Here is a 23,649-nt window from a genome sequence, read left to right as displayed (position 1 = left end):
TTTTTTTATTACTTCTTTACCGTGTGTCTTGCGGCTTTAATCAGCAAATAAAGTTGTGATTTGTGACGCTTATGTATATTTAATAATGACTTCTTTACGTGTAAAATACATTTCCTAAGTGTCAAACACGGGATTTTTAAAACTAAAGTCGTCAATGTCACAAAGGTCATTTCTCTTAGTCTGTTCTCTTTGAACACAAAATGAATGTTTTTATTTTAGTCGACATGTGATTGGTTGATGTTTTAAAGACGTATGTTATTAGACTTGCCATTTGTAGTTTCTGTAACAGTTAAATTGATTTTGCTTTTGTGTCAGAGGAAACAGAATAAGCAGATTACCTGATTTCATTGCCGTCTACCGGTCTGCTGATTTTTCCCGCTGCCCTCTTGCAAGTTCTTTGCAAAGTTCATTTCTGATAAAACTTGTGTGGTAAGTTTCAGATTTCCATTATTTTATTACAGTATTGCGATGCTGCTATCCAGAAATTACTTATTATGTTTTTTTTTGTGTAACTCGAAAATACATGCATTAAAAAAATATTTTAAACCATATTTTTGCTATGACAGAGCCGAGCAAATATTTCATACTTATTGTTCAGAGCTGTGCTTTTAATTTACATTTCAAAATTACTTGTTAATTTTACTTTATTTATATAAATGTACATGTCCACAAATAAATACATGTATACCGCCGGTATACCGCCCTAAGTATCCGCAAAATTTACATTCTATTATATTAATTTTAGACCTAATATTAGAATTTATTGTAATGATTGTTTTCTTATTTACGGAGGTCAATAGGCGGTCAAATAGGTCATGAGTCAATGTCATATTTTTCTAAATAAACTTGAACTTGTAGGTATATGCTGATAACGAATAAACCACAGTTATCGCAATTTACCCACTTGAATTTCTTATACAGATGACTTCAGCAATGACAAAATAAAAACAGAAAATAAATAAGCATTTCATATTCTTTTACATTAGCACATGTATCATGTTTTAGTAAACATTGTCTACCAACTAGGTAGCTAGTTTTACAACCATCACTGAATGTTTATCAAACTACCCACGTTTCACTTTTTTCTTATGGTCCTTACTTAGACATCCTTTCATATAGGTTATTGAAGTAACTATTAACTTTAAATATCTGTTTTTAATAAATATTTTTTGCTTTTAGTACACACTCCAAACAAAATGGGCCGCAAATTTATTGTTGGAGGTAACTGGAAGATGAATGGTGACAAGAAACAAGTTGCCGACATCATTGAAACACTGAAAAAAGGCCCATTGGACCCTAATGTTGAGGTAAGACATCGGACTTCTTTCTTATAACCTCCTTCCTTATAAAATTGGGTTATTCTTATTATTATTATTTTTTTATAGGGAATTAACAGTTGCAAGTGACAACTTCTAGTGCGCCCAAGAACACATTCCAAGTCTTGAAGTGATTTATAATTTGTAGTACATGAAAATTAATAACTAAGATATCTTTTCTAACTAAACCTCTCTGTATCCAGGTTGTCATTGGAGTCCCTGCTATCTACTTGGAATATGTGAAGAACATTGCCCCGGCTAACATTGAAGTTTCAGCTCAAAACTGCTGGAAGGTTGCAAAGGGCGCTTTCACTGGTGAGTCAAAAAACAAAATACACTCACACATTTTAATATGCCTTTTAATCATAAAAATATAGAGCTGTGCTAAATTAAGCATTTTTGTAGCTTTTTCTAAAGTAGTGCTTTGATTACTTTAATTATATGCCTAATTTTCTAGGTGAAATCTCACCGGCCATGATCAAGGACATTGGCTGCAACTGGGTCATCCTTGGTCACTCTGAAAGAAGGACAATTTTCAAAGAGCAAGATGAGCTTGTTGCTGAGAAGGTCTGTATGATAATGTGTATTTAACTGTGGATTTAATTTATGGAAGTGAATAAGGTTTTTAATTCTTTTATTACCATTATCAGGTTGCCCATGCTCTGGACTCAGGACTTAAGGTGATTGCTTGCATTGGTGAAACTCTTGAAGAGAGGGAAGCTGGTAAAACCGAGGAGGTAGTATTCAGACAGACCAAGGCCCTGATCCCTGCTGTTGGAGACAGATGGGCTAATGTTGTACTTGCCTATGAGCCTGTGTGGGCCATCGGTACTGGCAAGACTGCCTCTCCTCAACAGGTATGTCTACAAACATCTGTTAAAAATTTTCAAGATTTTCATTTTTACACTAGAGTTAAGATATCAACTCCTTGCACAGATTAATGCGTCAATTGCACCAACTGTAAAGATATTAAATGCTGTAAAAATTTATTGCATGAACATGATTCAAGTTTATCATGTTGATAATATTGCTTGGATTATTGATTGCTATCATGCTGATTCAATCAATGTCTTCAACTTGCATGATTTAAATGGACTCAATTTATCACCTAAAGCATTAAGTCTGTGACATTTTTATGGTTACATATCAGTAACATATCCATTACTTGTTTATTTTCTCATTGAATATAACACACACGTACAATTTTCTTCTTCGATATTTTCACAGGCGCAGGACGTCCACGCTTCCCTGAGGAAGTGGTTGTCCAGCAACGCACCAGCAGGAGTTGCTGATTCGGTTCGTATCCAATATGGAGGGTCTGTTACTGCGGCAAATGCAAAAGAACTGGCGGCATGCCCCGACATCGACGGCTTCTTGGTCGGCGGTGCGAGTCTTAAACCTGAGTTCGTTGACATCGTGAACGCTACTCAGTAAACATTTAAGGTGCAGACTAAGCTAGGAATATTTGTGGACTAGGAACATTAACTAGGGATAACATCATTTAGTATGCGTCTGCAATGTCACGTTAATCTGTGGGAATAAAATTTCCAATATTACAAGATAAGTAATAATTTATTGTTTATTATGTGATAAGGCTCATTCTAGTAGGTAAGGAATTACATACACTACGTATCTGTAAAGTCCACACATATTTCTGACTGGTGATAAGAGATTTTTTGTGTAACATTCTCGAAGAAGTTCTACTAACTTCGTTTGCAATTTCTGAAGTCTAATTTCTAAGTATGTTTGCTAGCGTAACAATAAGCTGCAAGACATGATGTAAAACAAATGCTGCATACTGTTTATTATTGTAAGATTATTTATAATGTAGGAAGTAGGAAATCATAAATCATGTACCTACTCTAAAAATCAAATATTGTGTCATAAAACTTAGATCATATTATTTCTAGCTTTTGCGATTGTTTGAGAAACAAATTGGGAGTACAGTTTTGTTTGGGAAATGGTTATATTGATCTTTGTTGCTATTTATTTTCGAGATTTTCTTTCTACAAGTGGTAAATAAAACATACTTTACACTTTACCGTATAAAATATATGTATTACTTTAATCATGTATGTGTTTTATTACAAGCCCAGTCGTACATACTATTTTAACAAAAATGTCATACCAAGCACCATACAAAAATATATTGAGATATGCATTAAAACATCCATCTAGATCTATTTAAAGTCATTAACAATCCTAGCGTGCTTAACACTTGTCAATAATCTCGTGCTATATTAATGCTCTTGATATGATTAGTAATGTTTCAACCAATATTGACAAATGTATGGAAATAACTTACGCAACGAGAGATAGGATCAAAATAATCGATTTTTATCTATCTACTTATTAGAACGAACTATCACCACTCCAAACGTAATCATCCGAGTTGTTGATAAATGCCATTGCCCGAGAGATATCACATGACGTACCGTAATAACACACACGTACAGTTTTCAAATACATTGCCTCTATCCCTTATTATCTAAAATATAACTAATTTAACATTTTATTGTACCATAATTGGCTAACCTATTATGTAAAATGTAATCTCAATGCTATTCAAAATGGTAGTACTGAAATAAAATCATGCTATAATGAAGTCTGTACACAGTATTTATAGCAAAATTAGTGCAATACTGTTGGCGCGTAATCAATGTCAGATTATAGATAGGAGTATCTGTAATATTCAGCGGTGACGCTCAAGCGCTAGCGCGGTTTTAATACCGTATCTTCAGTAGGATCGCTAAGTTACAAGATAACCATCTGCTATTTCTATTATAAGATTCTATTATATTATTAGACTTGAAAATATGATATTTATTTAAACCGGTTCTTAGCTTTGCAAATAAGTCTGAAAATCATCTACACTATGTATACCGTCATATCACGTAGACCATCTCATTAGAAATCTTCAGTGACTAGTTTAAACCTTTCTTCTCTTAGTTGTTGGGTGTACTTTAATTTTCATGCCTTAAAGTTAACACATTACTTACTCACAATTAATTCGTAAAACTAAAAGATTGTATAATGCCAAGACTTTTTACTTTAACTTTAAACCCTTTTCATACCATACGCTTGTATTAGACAGGTACATATTTTAGGAGCTTTTATTTATCACAATGACGTAAAATTCTTACAACATTTTCGTCTAGTCAAAAACCACAACAAGCAAATAATGAATTACGAAAATCGACTCAAACCAAACTCCATAAAAAAATTAATGACCTAAATTGTACAAAAAATGGGCACATCGAAATATGCAGACCCCAGTATTTAAACATTTCTAGTGAACACCTTTATGATGCAAGTTTATACCTGCATCGCTTCCACGTTAATTCCATTTACTTATTCAATAATTTCACAATCCTATGGTTATATTAACAACAAAAAAAGATTACAAAAAAGTCACCTAGTCACCTTCTTCCTTTGAACTTAGTTTCATCAAGCTTTAATTAGGATAGTATTAAGATAGGTGACTAAATTGCATGTTTGAAATCTTTTAAATAAATTTTCTAATATCACGCTGAGTTCTTGAAAACAGCTGGTCCGAGGAAAGGCAAGTGCTTGACGACTGGCTCCCCGTATTCAAAGACTGCTCTGATTGGCTCGAACCACGACGCCAAGAATGAAAGAATCAGCAACCAGAAGAGGGTCTTGCAAACCACATCTAGGAAGTACAGGCTGTAAGAAAAGAAAATTAATGAATGTTAACATCAGGCATTCATAATTAAACAAGATACGTAGGTTCGGGTATCATTGGAAGTTTAAAAATCCAGGAAAAGCAACCTAATTTGTGACACTCGTAGCCAGTGGTGTTAAGACGATCGTCACACAAAATAGGATACCTATACCGACTACCATATGTATAATTTTTAAACCCTCATCCACTCGCGTACCCTCTTTGTTGGACTATCATAAACGTTCACAATTTGTATCACCAACCAGATGTAAAAGCCATTTAAATTCCAACAAATCTAGCAACTAATTAGCTACTTACAAATTCTGGTAAGTCTTGTTGATGGTATTTTTGTTCGGGTCTTCCTTCAAGCAGAAAATTCGGCCTCCTTCCACACATGTCTCCAAGTATTGCGTGCGGTCTGAATCCTTGATGTCCGTCTTAAAGATCACTCTTTCTTCTTCATTCAGTTTGGAGTCAATGCTGTCGTAGTTCGGGCAAGGGAAGCTCCACGGCCTCATCGTAAAGTATTGTAACATTTCTAATCCTTTAGTTATCTTGTCTTGAACTCTAATCATACTGTAATGCAGAACGTTTAGTTAGATACACGAAACATACTAATTAATTGCTCATTTAAAAACAAACTAATTTTATCTACTCTAAATACTTGAATCGTGCCATCAACATTTGGCCATATTTCTAATATTAAGCATTTATAAAACTGCTCGTATTTCAACTTCCCCAATTCATATTAAGAGAAGCATTCCATATTACATTATTCCTTAACATTACGCAAGAGACTAATGTAGTTTTTAAAGAGGAATATCTCGTATCTATTTATTTAAACTATGCGCCTTAAATTTGCTTGAGGAACCTCAGTACCTAATTAATCTAAAATGTAAGAATTTTAAACTTACAATCTTTTTTGTCCTAGTATAAACAGTAAGAAATCAATGAGATAGGCTGGCACCAACTGGAAGCAGATACGTCGGTACCCGTGCAGTAGGTGATTGGTGGTAATATTTCCATTAGGGAACCAGAGAGGCCATTCGAAAGGACGGATCCGGCCATAACGTCTGCCAATTTCAAGAACTTCTCCCCATGTTGTTGGTTGTTGATGGCCAATATTCACGTTGTAAACAGGAATTGTTTTTGGTCTGAAATTAAGAGTTTAAAAATCAACTATCCATTTGGACAACTCACATACGTCTATATGAGCATGTACTTTTGTAAATACGGATAACTGATAAGCATACCTAATTCTAGTAAAGACTAATTTACAACCGGAACAAATACCCGTTCTCACGCAAATGTACAACTACGTAGGAGTCGAACCCACAACGCACATCACGACGGTTTAAAACGAGTGTGGATATTTGAGCCCACGTCAAGTCAAGTTAAAAATATGTTTTATTAATATAAGTTCTGAAAAAATCTATTAGTGCAGTAAATGTCAAGCTATATAATGAAATGGATTGATGATCATGATGATTGCAAATGTACAATACTAAATCAGAGAAGGCCAAATATGCAACGTTGGTATTGCATTAGCATGGCGTACTTAGTTATATAAAATGCAATTATTAATATTGCCAAATGAGCTTCTGCTGGTTTACATTAATTTCAAGTTATAGTTTTATTTTTTTTAAAACAGGAAAAACTATTGCATTTTAATTTTGTGGGCGATGATTTGGCCATGGATTCATAATTTAGGTCTTAGGATACCTGAGCACCCAAGCCGCTGCTTAAATTATTATTAAGGTTTAAATAATTAACGCAAGAATAAGATGTGGTACATCTGTTTTAGATAGTAAATTAAATACTGGTCTGGTAAAAACATCAACTTGATGACTTCAATAATTTTTTTCACATGCCTAAATAGCTTGATAAACTCACTTTTCCTTCTTCGTTCCTTCAATCATACCGATGGCAATGATCGCGTTGATCGAAGTATCTACAGGGATAACTTGCGCGATCAGGCTGCCGTCACAAAGCATGGTCCGAATCACACCTTTGCCTGCTCCTATCATGACTCCGACGGGCCCGTTCAAGTTGTCCACCCAACCGGGCACTGGCTCAACTGCCGCAGGACATACTGAAATAAAAAATAAACAATTTAGAATATTTACAATAATGTTTAAAATCGCTGCCCTTATTCTTCGGGACATGCATAGATCTTTCAGAAAACCGTCACTCACTCAAGTTTATTGAATCGAAGAAAGCCTTATTAATCTTGTAATCAATAAATGGTGTGACGTAGGGTTAAGATGATAGTCAAGAATCTCGATTTTCTCGATCCATGGTATTTTACCATACTACTTAAAACAACGGATGCAAAATATCTTAGAAACAATTGGTCGTCTGACAAAGTAGCGTCCTTGTAGGAATAGAATCCCTACCTCCACAATCGTAGCAATCATTCTATGTGAAGATCATCTTAACTCGTGTCACAGACCTAGCCTAAACCATTAATAACAAATTTCTATAAATTCGAGTTTCACTTTAAATAGTAATCTTACCGATACTAGGCCGAGCAATGACGAGTGGCAAATCGTCATAATTTTGTCCTATAATAGCTTCGGCCAGCCGTTTTGAGAACGTGTAACAGTTAGGGTGAGGTCCAAGTAGCGAAGGCGTTAAAAGCGCCACTTGTTTGTCATCCAGCCACTCGATAAGCTTCATTACGTTCTCTGGCTTGACTGGAGGCGCGTGTAACTGAAAACATCAAATGAGTTATTAAGCAAAGTTGCATTAATGCCTGAGTATTTTTTCCACTTGTTTTTCTTCTAATATTTCTGTCACACACTCTCTCACTAAAGAAAATAACGAAAGAAAAGCCACTGAAGTAATTTAATACTTGGCTAGTATGGATAATTTGAAAGATAGGGGTTTCTTTCCTAGCGATTTATTATAGTAGAAACACACTCTGTTACATAACTGCAATTTCTTTGTAACATTAAAGGGTGTGACAAAAACCATTATGTACTTAAATGCATAATACAGGAAAGTATAAAAGAAGCGTTATGTAGTCCATAAAACGTTTGATGGTCTTAGAAAATTATTAGCACCTATTCAAATTGATGCAACCAATTTGTATACTAATAATTTTCCATAATTTGCTGTGTAGGTACTTTAAACACTAAGTAGGTAAGTATTCTTACCCTTTCTTCTAATACTTCATAATCAGGATAGCAGAAAGCAGTTGAAAGGTGAATGAAGATGGTCAAGTTTTTCAATTTCTTCGCGATGTTTATGGCTCTCTGCGTTCCGCTGGTATTCATATTAACGTTTTCTTTCAAAGGCGCTTCGAGCCTCAGAGTGGCGGCGAAGTGAAATACCACTGATACTTCTTCACATAGAGTAGAAATGTCAGATTCGGATAAGCCAAAATTATCAAAGAGAACGTCGCCTTGTAAAGGTATAATTTTCTTCATAGCGCTTGGATTTTCGGCGCACAAACGCTCAAACATCTGAAATAATAAAAAGTATTTATAAGAATATAAGCAATTAAGACAACAAAAATTAATTACAGGACATTTATTTCTTTTTGATTAGACTTTTACCTTGAGCCGTTGCCATTCTTCAATTCTCTGTTGAATAGACTTGCCTCTTTTAGGCCTCGCCAATATGTAGATTTTCCCGATGTCGGGGATAGAGTAGAGAAGCTTCTCAATGAGCACTTTACCCATGAACCCTGTACCGCCAGTGACAAGGATGTTTCTACCTTTGTAGAACTCCCTGATCGTTGGGGACTGGGACGCCATTTCTGAAATGATTATAATAATATTCAAAATGTTGTTTGAATTGCTATAAAAAATCTAAAGTCATAGTTATTGTATCTATTATTATTTATTTAGGGCCATCGAATGGTTTAGAGATATGGATATAGAGAATCGATGGGATTACTCTACACAATTGAGCGCTAAACCGATTAAGCAAAAAAAGTATTATTTGTGCCAATTAGAGGTTCCTGTTAGTCGTAAAATCTAGAAAAAGAAATAAATCTTCTCTTCGTCTCTAACATACCTACCTACATAGGTACATCTCATTACGCATACAGAAGCCATTTCTGCATAAAATCAAATATTGTATTTACTACTTAACATTGTCGTGAAAATATTTTATCGTAATGTTCGTATACTAAATGATGTTGCTTAACATCTCATTGAAGGTTAAAAGCCTGGGCAAATATGTTTTTTTGTGAAATCGTATTAGGCGGGTAAGGGACATGGGCACACATCGATGTTATCGGTGATGTCCTCGAGAAAACCACGGTATTTTACAACCAGTGTACAAGTAGGTAAAACTATGCGTATGAACTCATCGACCTTATTTTATGGAAAAGACCGAGTCTATTTCTTGTCATCTTTTTAATAATTGACCTAATTTATATCCCAAGACAAAAAAAGAGGTTCAGAATGTATTGACCACGGGGTCTCCAGTACACTCCTTGTATACAAATTGACTATTCTAAAGTGACTATTTTTCTTTTATTACGCATAATAAACATTAAACATTGCATAAACATGCTGACCTTGACTTAACACCATTGTGTCAACAATATTTTTTACCAAACAATACTTAACATACAACGACAATATTTTGTCTACCATTAAATGCCTTTATAATGTAGAGCTTAATTTCGCCTAAAGGTTCATGGACCCGTGTTTCGTAACTTTAATATGCTAGAGTACCGCATTCAAGATCATGGCAGCCGTCGACCTCGGCACTTGATTCTTTCGAGAAACATTCATGTATATTTGTGTTAGGAACCGTAGGCAGTAACGTAATCCGCTACGAAATAGAGGTTTCAACTGTTTCCACTACGGTCTACTCTATATTGCGTAACGCATAAATATTTCACATTTGTCGGTTTTATTTTTAGCTCATCAGAATAATTTTGAAATTCTATTTATAGAATGTGTTGTAAGGGCCTTAGGCGTGAACATTAATGAATTACATTGAATGACTTGTTTACTAGTGCTCTGATGTTTTGTTTACGAGTATTATCTAGGATTAATATGTTTTTTTGTAGATCTAAGCAAATGTTTCCTTCTTAAGATGGTAAGGAATTTTAGAATTTATTTGGACTTGGGACTGTTTATGTGAGTGCCTATTGTAAGCAGTTAATTAATGCATAGATTTTCCTTAATTGCGAGTACTCCAATCGCATTCGAGAAAAGTCGTTGTACTCGAAACATGTTTGGTTTTTGCCCATATTTTTATTTAAATTCATATCCTCTTTAAGAGCGCTATGTAAGGCGTAAAAAATCGGCGATCAAACTGACATAATACCACATACATAATATACATATAATGTGAAATATTTTGCAGTTATAAAAACATAGTTGAGAGATATTAATGGCTTAAGGTCACTTCATAGGCTGTTACTATAAAATAAATGGTCTTAAGTATCCACTTTTCACATACTTGATACAACAACAACGCAAGTGCGAACAGTCTTATAAATATAGCTAATCATAATAATAACAGAAGTACTTTGGAAATAAAATCATAAGGCTGGACTTATCGCCTTTTTGTGTCATTGGATACAGATATTTTTTTAAAGTAGGTGCATGAAATGTATTAAAAAATATTAACGTTGATTGACGCACAGTGAAAACAATTGAGATCATACATTTTATTTAATTAGTTAAGGTCATCAGATTTTTTTTGCATGGATGACTCTTGATTGTATAATGTATATGCTATATCCATGGATTGATCTGTTAAAAGTAGTAAACATTAACACTGGCAAAGGAACATTTTAATTGTATTTTTTTTTAAATATCTAAGTATCTATTATCCACTATCAGGAAGCTTAATTTCTTTGTATATTCATTGATTTTGTATCTAACTACATGACGGCGTTGGAACATTTAGAACGGAGTACCGTGTAGGTCAAGACCGCTATGACGACTTGTGTACTTACACGATCATGCATCGGCCGGAATCATAATGTGTAGCGCGGATCTGGTATTATCATTCATAACTGTAGGGAGACATTTTTACTTGATAAAAAAAATAATATTTGAACAGATGTGATACTATACGCCAGTCAAATAATTAGAAATAATGTAGTAAACAAGCAATTATTATACTTTTTTTATTATTATGTAGAATATTAAATGGTCGAAGACGCAAATGTGGAGTCAGCTTTACCCGCACAACTGGTTTTGTAAGTATTTACATTCGTATACGCACCGAGAGCGTAGTTTTTACAATATTGCATGATTCTCACAACTCTATTGAAGTCTATTGTATTGTACTTAGCACTTCTATGGTCATTATTGAATGTAGGTACCTACTTTTAACGACAACGAAACAGACCAATTACTTTGGTAAACTGCTAATTAAATTGTCATCTTTCTTAAGTAATACGATGTCATAATTAACTGTTTACTGTTGACGCACATGCTTATGCACGTGTTTAGAAGATTTTCTTCGGATAAGTGTCGGTTAAGTTAAAAATTTTGTTGCTTGTCTATCAGATTATCTATCTGTATCTGGCAAGTCCATAAGTGAGTTGGTTAAAGTATTTAATATTGGATAATAATGCGTTCAAATGTAAGCCTCGAGAAGGTTATGTTTGTTATAAAACTGCGTAATTTTCCACCGAGAAATGCGAATAATATGTTGAATACATTTATTCTAAATTTAGATACATAATATGTAAACGAAGTCTAAATTGGTTAATATCGTGGGTTAGGCTCTATTAGTTATTCAAGTCGTTGTTTAGGTTTAAATGTTTACAATATTATGTGCAGAAATATAGAAAAATAGAGATGATAAAGCACATCAAAAACTTGTTCAATAAAAAAGGCGTAAGTATAATTCTTGTCAAGCACTTTTACTAAAATGCTTAATAGATTGTCATGACAATTGCAATGATGTAAATGTCAATCATAATATAATTATTATAATGATCAAATGTCATCCAAACAGGAATCTACACTTATCTAATTAGTGTGACTACCTATGTTTATAAAAAATCCTGTGGATCACCTGCTATAAAATATATTAATAAGTTACGAGTATATTTTTATCTATTTAATATGCCTGCTTCGTGCAAGTCGATCTATCTATACAATTTATTATATGGCCGGCATTCTAAGATGCCATTAATGGAAAAATACAGGCAAAAACAAAATAAAATATGATTGAGTAAGATATATCTTGTTCGTTTTAAATAAGCATTTTAATTATGTTTGTTTTAAAATTGTGTGTTTTCAGCTTATATACATTAAAATGTTATAATTAGATCGTATATAATGATAAAATCAAATAAGTATGCACTAAAATACGAAGTAAGCTAAATGTCAGGGATTAGACGCAGTCCGTCGGTATAATTTAGGCATAAGGAAATGTTTCAGGTGGTTCTAAAAATGGCGGATTATTTTTGTTTGTCTGTTTTTGTCACATAACTTTAATAAACATTGTCCTACACATTTATGTCAGCGTTACATTTAAGTGACATCTTATTTGTTTAAATGACCTAATTAGGATTTGGTTTAGATAAAACTTAAGATTAAATCTTCACATACGGACAAGACAGAGACAACTTAGTTTGGTCTAAGTTATTGTGTAAAGAGTTAATTGCCGTTACTGAAATCGGTTTGGAAATACTAACAGGTACAGTTTAAAAATAACTTTTGATAAAAATAAAAGAATCGGTCGAGTTGATCACTTTACGCAACTAGTGTTCCGTACCATGATATGTTTGGCAATAGTGCGAAGTTTATTATGTTTGTTTTTTACAGACATTTCATATTCATTTTGACTCGTCGGTAACTAACACTTCTGGTATGTTGGTTTTCTAGGTGATATAATAATATGGACACAAAACAAAAGGAGAGACATATGTCACGTATGCAACATTGGGTGCGGAGTTACTAGGTGCCCTATTATAGTGATACCTCGACCTCAATAGAGACTGTTTGCGCAGTGCTTGCGCGTCAAACGCTAATCCGAAATCTGGAATAAACTAGATATGGGCAGTGTGCAATATATCAAGCAAATAGTTCTAAGGTTATCACCTACCTAAGACCAACATTTTTGCGAATAGAAATTAGACAAGGTGTTCAAATACCGATTCTTTCCTGAGAAATCTTTCTCTAGTTTTATATAAGTATCTCTACAGTCTACAGGCATTTTTTTGTTTTTTTGTATATCAACAGCGAACTGTTTATTTTACATTTTAGGTGTATTTTTAGACTTACACTATCGCTAGTATGCAAGTAAAATATTGTAGAGTTCACAAACAACATTCGTGGAATCTGACATGGAAGGTTTGCACAACTGTTTGGGATCAGGTTTCGCCAGGTAAGGAGCATGCACATTTTTTGTGTCATTGATAGTTCCAGTAACTATAATTATTTCAATTATCTATCTTATTAACCTCCGCGTTTAACTACCTACGATGTTCAAAGTACTCTGCGTTTTATACACCCGGCAATATGCATTTTCTATAAGAGGAGTCAACTCTTTACGCGTTATATTGTTTGTGCGAAATCCACTGATGTATCTCCAAATACTTATTCCGTGGATCTCAGGAAGCGGATCTGACTATGTTTTGATCACTCTACTTTCACTTTCGTAAATTATTGGGCAAAAAGGAAGTTTAGCGGGATTGCGGGTTCATGAGAATTTTGGATAATTAAAAAATATCTACTTAAAATCTTACTGGTTCGAGGATGTATTTAAAATAAGTACTCGTGAATACTGGTTCACCGCAAAATTGCTGTAATTTACGTACACGGCCAACCAAATAAGGAGTACTTTGGTCCAAGTAGCCTCAACTTGACAATTTTCTAAAAATAATCTTGTATTTGATGAGCTGGTCATTAGTCTAGTGATTGTAAGTACGACTTGATCGCGCGTACCGATTGCTTCATCGACAACGAATATTTGAAATGCCATCTTACAAAATATTGTAAAAGTTTAAGGTGACAGTAGCCTCACCCCTTATCATAGGAGGACCTAGACATAAATTAGCCATACAGAAATATGCTATGTTGGCGCGATATTAGGAAACGTATAATGTCGTGTTTAACATACTTTCTATATTCTGTGACAATAACAAGCTCTACTATAAAATAACTGAGAAGAAATTCTTAGTCCAATAAAAAGTTGACAGGCCAGTTTCACTAGATCTTGGTGAACAAGGTAGAATAAATCTCATATTTTAGTATTTTTTAAAAGTTAAATGATATAATTCAGTCCTCCAGACAATAAATAATGACCTTACTAAAAGTAGAAGCGTAGAAATAGTTGCGCCGTATTTTTTCATACAAAAAATCATGAAAAGAAAATGAATGAAGATGCTTAATTAGTTCCATGTTTGTATTTGTTTTTTACTTTTTTAATAGTACTTTGAAGATGCTTGCGATAATTATAAATTAATGGATGTGTATCGCAAAAAGCAACTAAACTCCGTCAACATTGAGGCCAAAAACCTGTGTTTAAAAATAGGATATGACTTCTAGACTGATACATGGAAGTATGTAAGTACTTCCTAAATAGGATCGCGTATTAGGTTACCAAAAAGGTACTGCGCGAATGCTTGGTAAGGCAAAGTGTCTTTTTACTAAGATACCTGTACACAAATAATATTTGATTGCATTTCACGAATTTCCCAAACACAGAGCAGTTAGCAATATCATAGTGTGCAATTTAAGATATTTTCCTTAACTACTATTGCGTATTCTTAATTATAATAAAATAATAAGTAGTTAAAATATTGGACCGCAGATAATTTAGGTAATTTATCCATAGGGTTTGTGAAATCGATACAATTTGTCGATTTGAAATATCAATTAAAATAATCACGGCGTTTCAGGCACGTTTTGCTTAAATTGTAATTTGCGAAACAGTCTATATGTTTATTAATACCTTATATTTGATAAATTGGTATCCTAAATAACCTAGCAAGTTAGTAATTTAAAGGTTCAGTGTTGACACCATTTCCGTTCAAGATGATTATTATTTAAGGTTTTAGACTAGTTGAAAATAATTACAAAAGTATCGATTTCACAAGATTACCAAGGCCCATATTAATAACGGGTATCAACTTGGGACCGCGGTCTTGAGAACAAATCTTGAGACGCTGTTTAAAATCCATTTCTCAAATAGGTACCTAACCACATATTTTATGAGATTTCGCGTCAAAATATCCTAGTTACACTAAATAAAAAAACATTAATTAGACATAGCTGATGTTAAAATAATAAAATTAACAAGCAGTTGAATAAAAAATATTCGTTTTGCGATGTCAAATTTCAATTAGCATTAAAATAAATTCTATACCGGTACCTAACGTTTTCTTATCTCACATCTCTCAAGGCCGTTTTTTACAAAGTAAGCTTTGTTAGCTTTTTCTTCAAAGTTTAAAGATCGTCTACACTTCCTGTTTGAAAGAGATTTACTTATTATTACACAACCTAAAACGATTAACTACTAAAGCGATAAAACAGTGATAATAATAATATAATCCTTACTAATTGATATTGTTTTGTTGTTAATTTGAAGTAATTTGTTAGTCCGTAATGCAGCAAGTAGGAACTTAGATTTCCTCATTAGATACGTACAATGCAAACATGCAGGAATGTATAATTTATTTTTTTATTCACAACAAATAAAGGTTTTTATGAGTTTACGAGACAGTTAGACGAATGAAATAAATCACTAAATAAAAAAAGTTTTTAAATAATAACGCGGTGAAGTAAGTATGCCGTAATGGCCACTATGAATTGATCATAAGCAACATCACAATAGTTCATTGTAACTGCAAAATAAATTACATGAATGTGTCGCAAATGCTGCAACGATTCTTTAAGTGTTCGCAGTTAAGAGGCTAACCACAAGGTAACAATGAACTAGAGTGCTTACATTTGGAATTTAAGTAGATACAAAAGAAAAACTTTAATAAAATCATTAAAAATATTCCTGTCTTTTCACAAAAACGTTATGTGTAAGCACAAGTTTAGTAGGTACATGAGGAAAAAATATATATTGTGCTTAAAGTCAGTTTACCGTTTTTTTATATGAGTTTTGACACTATTGAATAGATAAACTATCGCTAAATGTACTCAGAAACCGTACTCAGAAAAATTCGTCGATCTATATAATGTATATATAGCTCTATTCGGAAACGATGATCACAAAAAGTTTTAAATTATCATATCAATAAAAATAAATTAGAATAAAATAATTTACTACTGTCGTGCATAATATTAAATACGAATGCATAAGACTGAGCAACACGGTAGAACATCTAGACTCAAGGTAAACCGTATGTTGATATCTCGACAGGATTTGAATCTAGGCAGCCTTCAAAGCTTCATAACAGTTTTTAAGTTGTTGGTGACAACTGACTGACCGTCATTATAATTAGGCACTGTGCGATTATTCTTACACGACAACATTTCTGTTTTTTATATCCTTTGTGTGACATAGTGAATTCCACTTAGTGTTTGAAGTTCAGCATAAAATGCCAAAATTAAGGAAGATACCAATATTCAGAGATTTAGCAGAGAAACACCATTGTCGCAAATGTAGCGGTATACTAGCTATACGATTTTGACTATCCTCATAGTTTAATTGATACCTCATGGATAGAAAGAATATCATTCCCTCCGACATTGATGTGGGCGATCAAAAAAAAAGTAACACCGTATTAGTAAGCGAAATGAAAACGATAAAATGCTACGGCCTACGAACTTTTATGCCTACAAGTTACGTAGAAGCTAACAGCTACGAATTTTGAAAAACGTGCAACGCAACTATCTTAAATTGACTCCGGTTTCGGTCGACTAAACGTTTAGAAGTTTCATTAAACTAATGGTTTCTATTTTTGGTTATGAATGCTAGTATTATATTTAAAATAGTGTTAGTCATTAAGTGAAATAATAAACTATTTTTCGTTCTTTCAGTATCTATTCCATAGATTAAAATAAATCTAATTATACACTGAAGTGGAAAAAAGTAAAAACTATAATTAGCAGCCAGGAAACCAGAATGTGACAATTAATGTCAAGGTTAGCTTCTGTTGTTTTTCCTATTAAAATTACATAAATACATAACGACATACTTAATTAATTTGACAAAGTTGCAGCTGTGTTTATGATGAAATAGTATTTAAACATATTGACATAGAAGACGTTAGAAGATTTTTTTTTATATTTGTACGGGGATATTATTATCGTATTTTTTTTGTTGATGCAATTATTTGCAAATTTGCAATACATCTATATAAATAAAATAAATCATTGAAATGTATACGCTCATAACTTTTAAACAACTAGACCAAAATTGGTTAATGGGCAAGGTTTGTATGGAATTGATCAGAACTAAATTTACACAGAAATGGAGGCAACGAGATAAAATTGTACTACATACCGGGACGAAGTCTGACCAGTTGGCTAGTTGTAAATAGTTATATTATAATTTAGAATATAAAATGCATTGGTAAATAATTTCTACGTGCCCTCAAAATATTACTAAATATTTTTTAATTAGATCAGCGGTTGACCACGTCATTACTGTCTAGACATTGTGACACAAAAATGCATTCTCTAGAACTTTCTGGTCAAGTTTAGCCGTCTAGTTAGACCATTGAATAACTTTCACTAAAATGTTATAACCAAATAACCACAGATGACCTATGATTATGTGCATCAAGTCGTGAATTATTTCATTGAAAATAACTTCAGTTATGCCTACATATACAACCTAGGTGAAAACATGAGTGATTTTTTTTGATTATATGTATTTTTTAAATAAGGTATCGTGGCAAAACCTTGAATGATAGAAATTTCTTTAAACAAACTTTAAAGTAATGTTAAGTACTTAATCAATTCACACATATCTAGCGTGAGGAGACCCTTTTATCTCATTAGTACCTTTTCTTTTAGGTACGCTTCTAAATAAATAAGTATTGACGAAATAAATAGTGATATCAAAATATGCAGTGTCTGTTACAACGATTTCGCAGTACCTGATATAATACGCAACGTTAATTTGACTGTCTGTAATGGACTATGACCATTAATCCATTGATCACCTGACCAATAATGTTTTGTACTTAGCTTACGTATGTATGACTATCATTGCCTATGTTGCAGCTAACAATTGATCTAGTAAGATCAATGATCATTTTATGTTATAAGATTCATAAAAAATAAAAAATCAATACAATTTAGTATTATTTTCCTTGTTTTGATAAGTATCCATGTTAATTTCTATAATTACGTTCTACCGAATATAAAATCCGATCCGATGAGACGTTGACTTGAAGTTTCGGCATACATCCAACCAGCTTTGGCAGTGAGTAAAAAAGGTAAATACTCGTATCTTCGGCTTATGGAACAATAAAGCAAGTATTAAAATAAAATACTTTAAAAGTAATCCCGGCACTGTCTCTCTCTACTACTCGTTAGAAAAACAATACCGCCTGAAATTCTCGTATTCCTATTTCAGCTACAACATCATGAAAATAGATTGCCTACTTCTCACCAAGTAGTTAGTACAAACGACCAGCACTGAACTCGTGTAAACGAGGCATCACACGCTAACATTATTGTGCAACGTTGTATCTTGTAACACGAAATATTGCAATTTGCAAATGCAACTCTTGGGTTTATCGATGTTCTTTTTTTTTGGAAAATGCAACACCAAGTTGCAAATGTACTAATGTACTGTAATAATAACATTTATTACATTACTAGCGGATTGGCCCAACTTCGTCCGATTTTAGTACTATTTTATTCCATGAGAATTTGAATCTCATCGATCCCATAGAAACCTTGTCTCCATAATTACCAACTTAATATTTAAAAAAGGACTATGCAATTGGTTTAGTTGATTAAATAAAAGTTATGCGCGATTTTAGATTCGAAATTTTTCGATATAACTAAAATAATATTTAAATTCTAAGTATATCTAAAATTCTTTGAAACAGCTACTCTATAATGTTGCATCCTTAGTCCTAAGCCTGAGGTAAGAATAAATAGGAAGTGCTTAAATCAAAAGCAAATTATTGGACAGCATAATATTAATCAAGCTACAAAACGACTCCAATCAAAAAGGTCATTGACTACCTGTTTACATCCTCATCCTTAGGATTTGATTAGTCAATTTAACCAAAAAACAAGACATTTAAAATTGCCTTTGTAAAAATATGTTAATGTTGACCTTTTTGGGTCTCCCTTAAACTTAAACCCTCTCATTAGGAAACCTAAGTACATATTATTTTGAGTGCTTTTTTACCTGGATCTTCCGTAAAAACTTTATATGCTAAAGGTAATCGTCCTTTTATAATTAAGGAAGTAGTACATTTTTTTTGCAGAGCGTTGGGTGAGAACTTTGTGAATATTTATGACATACGTAATTACATACATAGTGCACTTTAATTTTCAGGTAAAGTAGTTCTTAACTGAATAATCTGTTTTGAAATTATTAAAATCACGAGCGTGGGAAGAAATTGCCGGTCTGTATGTCACCGCATAAGTGCGTTTACCATAATAAATGTTTGACATCCGTCTCATTTATTGCCTTTTAATTATAATTGAAGTTGGCTGGCTATTTACTTAATCTAAGTTATTCAAAGACAAATTACCCTAATTTAATAAATTTAAATACTAGTACACGCATTTAAGTAATGCATTTTCAGAAAATGGAAAGCTTAGTCGCAATTCCTTGAGTAAATAAAGTTTAATTAATCGTTTGGTTTTAGCGTAAACCTCAGCCGCATAGTAGAGTCATTGACCACGCTAGATCGAGGCGTTAGGTCTTATATACGAGTAATTTCACTGTTCCGATGAGTCATCGAACCAATCTTTGTTCAATATTTGGTAAAATTCCAGTGGTTCTTTCGAAACTATGTAAATAGTGGAAGTTTCGCACATTGTTTTTAACGAATATAAAAAATACTAAAGGCTAAGCTAAAGCAAACTGAGTTTGTAGATGTACTTTGGTATATGAATTTACTGTATAAAAATGAATACTATACGCCTTTGTAAATATTAAATGAAAATGATATTTCGTAAATTTTGCTAGAATGTTCAGTCTTAAGACCTTGTTTAACAGACTTAAAAAATATCAAACTTATACGTGAATATTCGTTGTTCGGTCTATATTCACAGCGTTTTCAGGATTAAAACAATTAAGGTAGCATTCTGAACCTACACACATAGCCGGAAAGACGCTTTCTAATTTTCGAAGTTTTGTTACTTAACCGGACTTCTCACGTTATTGGTGCTATAAGCAACAGTATCTCATAGACCTACGCCCACGTCCATTAAAAGTGTTTACAAATATTTGAAACGGTTAGTCCGAAGATAGAAAAACACACAAACATTCATTAAAATTCAGCATTAACACAATAAATTCGCAATCGCACTAGTTTGTTACGCAAAGCAGTATCGAAATGATGACGACCTTAGTACTTGAGTCGTCCTTTTTAATTTGCTTTTCTAGATTAGTTCGACACATATATCGTAGTCATTCGCGTAGCTTGTTTTTCAAAACAGCTTTACAACATTCTTTGTAGCTGATCCTAATAGATTTTGGACTTCTAGAGGTCGTAATGTTATTAAAAGTGACACCTAGAAAGCGAATAACTTATATTTTTGGTACGGCTTGGTTACGGCTGGAGGTCAATTTGCACATATTATGTATCTCATGACTATGAAATGATGATATCATAATCATGTACTACACATGAAAAAGTTTCCCAAACAAATTATTTTAAATAAAAATAATCACTACATTAATGCCTCTACTTATTCAGCTTGAAGTTTGGAACCGTGCCCAGTATATCGCAATAGGCTAGCGTCCATTACATTGAACCTAATATTAATTGCGAAATTGCGAAATGTTTTCTATTACACCTTTTCCAAGGAAACATTGGCCTCAAAGATTTTTAAATAAAATAAAAATGTTAATAGTTAACTTAAAAAGTTACTTGTGTTATAAATATAGTTTTTAAAACACTAAGGCTGCGGGTAGGTAGGACTGATGCGATCGTATAAGCGAGAACATAAAAATATTACTTTATTGATCTACTCGTGGATGACAGTAACGTATATCGATTAACTAGGGAACTAACCGTAGTACTATGGAATCGGGTAAAATTTCTCGAACTGTTATAATTTTTGCATGAAAATCTTGTTGCAAATACAAAATTGCGAAGAATTTTCATTTACTTCAGATTACGAATAAGTTAGGGGTCAATGAATCATGCACTATGATTACAATCTACGTAAGTATCTAATCAATCGCGTAATTAGTATGTCTTTGGAAAATAATGTTCTTTTTTGTGGAAACCTTTGTCGTTAGGACACGGTACAAACATACATTGTGTGTCAGTTAGTGCATAAATTATTTGTTTAAACATGTAATTATAATTTAAATTGTTAATTTAATCACGTTACAAAAAAAATATTCAGTATAATAAATTATACAAAGTATAAAGAAATACAAAAAAAATACTAATTATTTTATGACGGGTTATGTTGGAGAATCAGAGTCAAATGTCACAGTTATTAAAACAAAGATCGTATCTCCTAATTGCGTGCAGATAATGAGATCGAATGTTAATTGTGGCTATGAAAACTATGGATCATAGATACAAAGGACTGTCGCGGAAAATAGCTACCTATTGCGGTAATTATGTGGAAACCGGAGGAAAATTCTCAAAACGATTAGGAAATGCCTATTACGTATTTTCAGACTAGTTGCAGTGACTGAGTTCTCCTATATGTGACGTAGGTAATATCACTTTAATTAACTTGTAAAGGTTCATTAATGGATATTAGAGATATGATTTACGTAACGTAATCTACCGAAAATAATGCATTTACTGTGGGTCAAAATTTTACTCAAAAATAAAAATCAAATGTGTGTGCAGACAAGAACTCATTAGCATGAGGCATAATAAACCAGATTCGTATGATGTTTATAATTTATTTATTCTAACGAGTATTAAAATAAATAGTAAAAACAAGTAAAACAACTACTAAACTATGTTTACATTCGGCTTTGTTTGTACTGACACTGCAACTTGTTTGCTTGTTAGTTGTCGCCTGCTACTAGGGTAATTAGTGAGTCCTCCCGTAATGTTTACGTTTTATTTACGCTCCTACGTTTGTACCAAACATAACACAACCGAAATTGTTTTGTAAACATTAATATTATATGGAGGTTGTTTTTCCCAACTACTTTACCCACAGATTTTATTTTCATTTTCCATTATCAATGATTGAAACAGAAAAAAAAACTGAGGAATTACAAGGAAAATCCCGTAAAATATGTCAAATCCGATGAATTGCCGGTAGAGTTGTTTACTAACAAATATTTTTTTTAATTCAGTATTTATTAAGTGAAAACTAGATTACATTCGGCCAGGTTTATCCTCCTTTCATTTATAAGTTTATAAAGTACGAGTATAGTATAGTATAGTATCATGTTGCTGTTTCGCAATGTAGATCGTGAAACTTTGTTAGTGGACTGTAAAAAGTAATTTCCTAGGGCCTAAGTTTTCCTAGGGACTTTTATAAGAAAAAAACAAATTGTATAAATCGATGATGAATGCAAGCAAAAGAAGTTTGTAGGGATCATTGCAAGAGGCGTTTTTAGGCTTTTGCCCGTGGGAAAAGGTATTGTATGTATGTATGAACAAATGGAAAATATCGAATACTTCTGTCTAAGTCTTGTCTATTATAGGAAGTTAATTTATCCTTTAACCCGTTGTTATGAATGGTTCGTAATCGTGCAAAAACTAGTTAACAAAGTATTTCATCTTAATGATGTACAAACTTATAGTTTTTATGAATAGGCAAAATGTTTCACAAAAACTACTTAAGTTGAATAACTTATAAAGTTATTCGTCGCTTTAATCCCGGCATAATGCATAATAATATTCCTGCTAGTTACTAAATAATTATGTCTCACAATAACACCCGTCGCTTATCAGTTTTATTTCCATTGCATTTGGAATATAGGACCCGTTTCGATCGTCTAACTAATTATATACCTTCATGTAAGTGATCGAAATTTAACAAAAGGTTAAAGCTGAAACCTACTTCAGTGCAGAAGTCCCAAAAGGGTGAGTGAAAATCTGTAGACGTCATGAAAGTTTCAGATGACAGGTAGAGTCGTATTTATTTACGTAAACAGTAAGCACTGCCTTACTTTTACCTTCAGTATTAAGTACCAAGGTATTGTTTTGTCATACCTACTTACAAACAACACAAGTTCAAGTCACACCTGTCATTGTTTACGCGACAAACAATTATAGTCTAAACAAATAAGTATTTACTTATGTGACAAGTGGGCAATTGCCAAATATTCTATTCGCTCCGCGCCCGTTGCCGTTGTTGCATAACAACAAATAGTAACGGTGAAAAAACGAACTTACTTTGGTTGTTTACGTTGATGTTGGACGATGTCGAGCAACCAAGAGTGACGGGTGAGGGACAGCCTCTCTCGCGCACCTGTTGTAGCGGACTGAGCGCAAAACCTCTCAGCCTCGCAGATAAAACGAATTCGGCAGCCGGTGACGTGAACACATGCAACCTTAACTGCCACTACAAGAGTTAACTTAGTTTAGTTTGACCGCGTAACTACAGCCTTATCAGTCTACGGTGATACCAC

At 33.1% G+C, this 23,649-nt stretch overlaps 2 protein-coding genes across 2 annotated transcripts; one reads left to right on the top strand and one right to left on the bottom strand.

Annotated features, from left to right (window-relative positions):
• The first annotated feature begins 269 nt into the window (after positions 1-269).
• Positions 270-3,387, top strand: Tpi (triose phosphate isomerase). Its single transcript, XM_076134924.1, has 6 exons — positions 270-429; positions 1,180-1,307; positions 1,520-1,631; positions 1,774-1,883; positions 1,967-2,173; positions 2,544-3,387. Exons 2-6 carry the CDS (start codon positions 1,197-1,199, stop codon positions 2,748-2,750), a joined length of 747 nt encoding a protein of 248 aa, XP_075991039.1. The 5' UTR covers positions 270-429; positions 1,180-1,196; the 3' UTR covers positions 2,751-3,387.
• LOC142986422 (putative fatty acyl-CoA reductase CG5065) lies at positions 3,347-23,568 on the bottom strand. Its single transcript, XM_076134923.1, has 8 exons — positions 23,414-23,568; positions 8,562-8,764; positions 8,160-8,468; positions 7,518-7,713; positions 6,895-7,093; positions 5,916-6,155; positions 5,320-5,577; positions 3,347-5,003 (listed from the first exon to the last, which is right to left on the bottom strand). Exons 2-8 carry the CDS (start codon positions 8,760-8,762, stop codon positions 4,841-4,843), a joined length of 1,566 nt encoding a protein of 521 aa, XP_075991038.1. The 5' UTR covers positions 8,763-8,764; positions 23,414-23,568; the 3' UTR covers positions 3,347-4,840.
• Between the last annotated feature and the right edge of the window lie 81 nt (positions 23,569-23,649).

This window comes from Anticarsia gemmatalis, chromosome Z, assembly GCF_050436995.1.
Source record: "Anticarsia gemmatalis isolate Benzon Research Colony breed Stoneville strain chromosome Z, ilAntGemm2 primary, whole genome shotgun sequence".
NCBI lineage: Eukaryota > Metazoa > Arthropoda > Insecta > Lepidoptera > Erebidae > Anticarsia > Anticarsia gemmatalis.
This window is presented reverse-complemented; position numbering and strand designations above follow the sequence as displayed.